The sequence below is a fragment of the Otolemur garnettii genome, unplaced genomic scaffold (genome assembly GCF_000181295.1).
Source record: "Otolemur garnettii isolate 467f Iridium unplaced genomic scaffold, OtoGar3 scaffold00086, whole genome shotgun sequence".
In the NCBI taxonomy this organism is placed as follows: Eukaryota; Metazoa; Chordata; class Mammalia; order Primates; family Galagidae; genus Otolemur; species Otolemur garnettii.
In genome coordinates, this window is record NW_003852481.1 from 3,491,339 (window position 1) to 3,492,707 (window position 1,369).

At 40.0% G+C, this 1,369-nt stretch overlaps 1 protein-coding gene and 1 pseudogene across 5 annotated transcripts in view; one reads left to right on the forward strand and one right to left on the reverse strand.

Annotated features, from left to right (window-relative positions):
- Positions 1-1,369, forward strand: part of SIK2 (salt inducible kinase 2) — a 131,064-nt gene that overhangs the window by 115,221 nt on the left and 14,474 nt on the right. For all 4 annotated transcript variants that reach the window (XR_002774581.1, XM_003794726.3, XM_023516082.1 and 1 more), the window contains exon 9: positions 76-240. Coding sequence is in view for 3 of the 4 variants with exons in the window: in XM_003794726.3 (XP_003794774.1) it covers positions 76-240 (165 nt within the window). In the remaining variant the exon portion in view is untranslated. The remainder of the gene's footprint in view (positions 1-75; positions 241-1,369) is intronic.
- The window catches only part of LOC105887432, a 1,674-nt pseudogene continuing 1,080 nt past the window's right edge, over positions 776-1,369 (reverse strand). Inside the window, exon 2 of the transcript XR_001161490.1 lies at positions 776-809. The product of XR_001161490.1 is annotated as a chromobox protein homolog 3 pseudogene (transcript). The remainder of the gene's footprint in view (positions 810-1,369) is intronic.

Sequence of the window (1,369 nt, forward strand, 5' to 3'; positions counted from 1 at the left end):
AAAAAAAAAAAAAAACTTTGTGTGTTTATAGAGGAGGTATTCACACCCCGACTGTCTGTTTTTGCTTATTTACAGGCACAGACTGTGGGACTCCCGGTGGCCGTGCACTCCCCCAACGTGAGGCTGCTGCGCTCGGCCCTGCTCCCACAGGCGGCCACCATGGAGGCCTTTTCCTTCCCGGCGTCAGGCTGTCAGGCGGAAGCAGCATTTATGGAAGAAGAGTGTGTGGACACCCCAAAGGTAGGGCTGTGTCCCAAAGCCTCGGAGCGGCGCTGGGCGGAGGCTGCAGCTTGGTCCTCACGTGCTGTGCTTGGGCTTTGTTGAACTGTCATTTCCTCAAGTCACTCAGAAGTCGTGTTTTTGTGGAGGAAACCTAAGGACGGTGTCCGGGCTCAACGCTCATCCGTGTTCTGTCACTATGACAGTCTCAGGACGTAACTTGTCAGACCTGGCGTGAACTTTTCAAAAGCCCTCTTCTTCTTCCTTAACCCATTCCTTCTCTCTTCAGATTTCTAGATTTGGGTGACTTTGCTTGATAACAACTTTTAATTCTGAAAACAAACCATTTTTTGTCCTGAACTGGGCTTGGTCATTATTATGGTGTCGCTTCTGCTTCAGATATTGCAGCCACAAAGTAATGCGCCATTTTTTTTTTTTTTTTTTAAAGGAATATAAAACTATTTATTGACCACTGTTCACTATTATTTACAATAAAAGTAAACAATATACAGTTGGATAACATTCTGATTATTATGACTTTTTTTATGGCTTCTGCTCAACCAGTAACCCAAATACTGAAAAGTTTGAGTCTACATGTAAGGAATGAGTTGGGGTGAGGAAAAAACATGCAGGTCAAAAGTTTAGATTACAAAGTTTGTTCACACATTTATGTCAACAGGTATGAAACTGCCAACATGGCTTAACCATCTGATTAGGTTTCGATAAGCCAAGCCTAGGAATGGCTTACTAGAGGAATCTTTAATGACCATTTAACTAAGTCTTATTTGTTTACCTCATTAGAACACGCCAGGATTTGTCTAGTTTCCTCATGGGAGTGGGGAGGTTATTGGTAATGATAAAGCTTCTCCTTTTAGAAATTTTGTAAACACAATTTTGCATTTATATGACTATACAGATTCTGACATGGCTGCCTTTAAATTATTCATTTAAATTGTCAAATTAAGAATCAGCTATTTAATTTTAAACATTATGGCTTCAGGAAAATTTTCTATTCTTACATTGCTCAGAATGATAGTATTGCAGACAGCTGGGCTTACCTGTGTTTTTTGTTTTGGTGAATGTTTAAAAACAAAGAAAATCATTTACATATGTATGTCAGGTATACACATACAGAAACAAATAAAAAAAA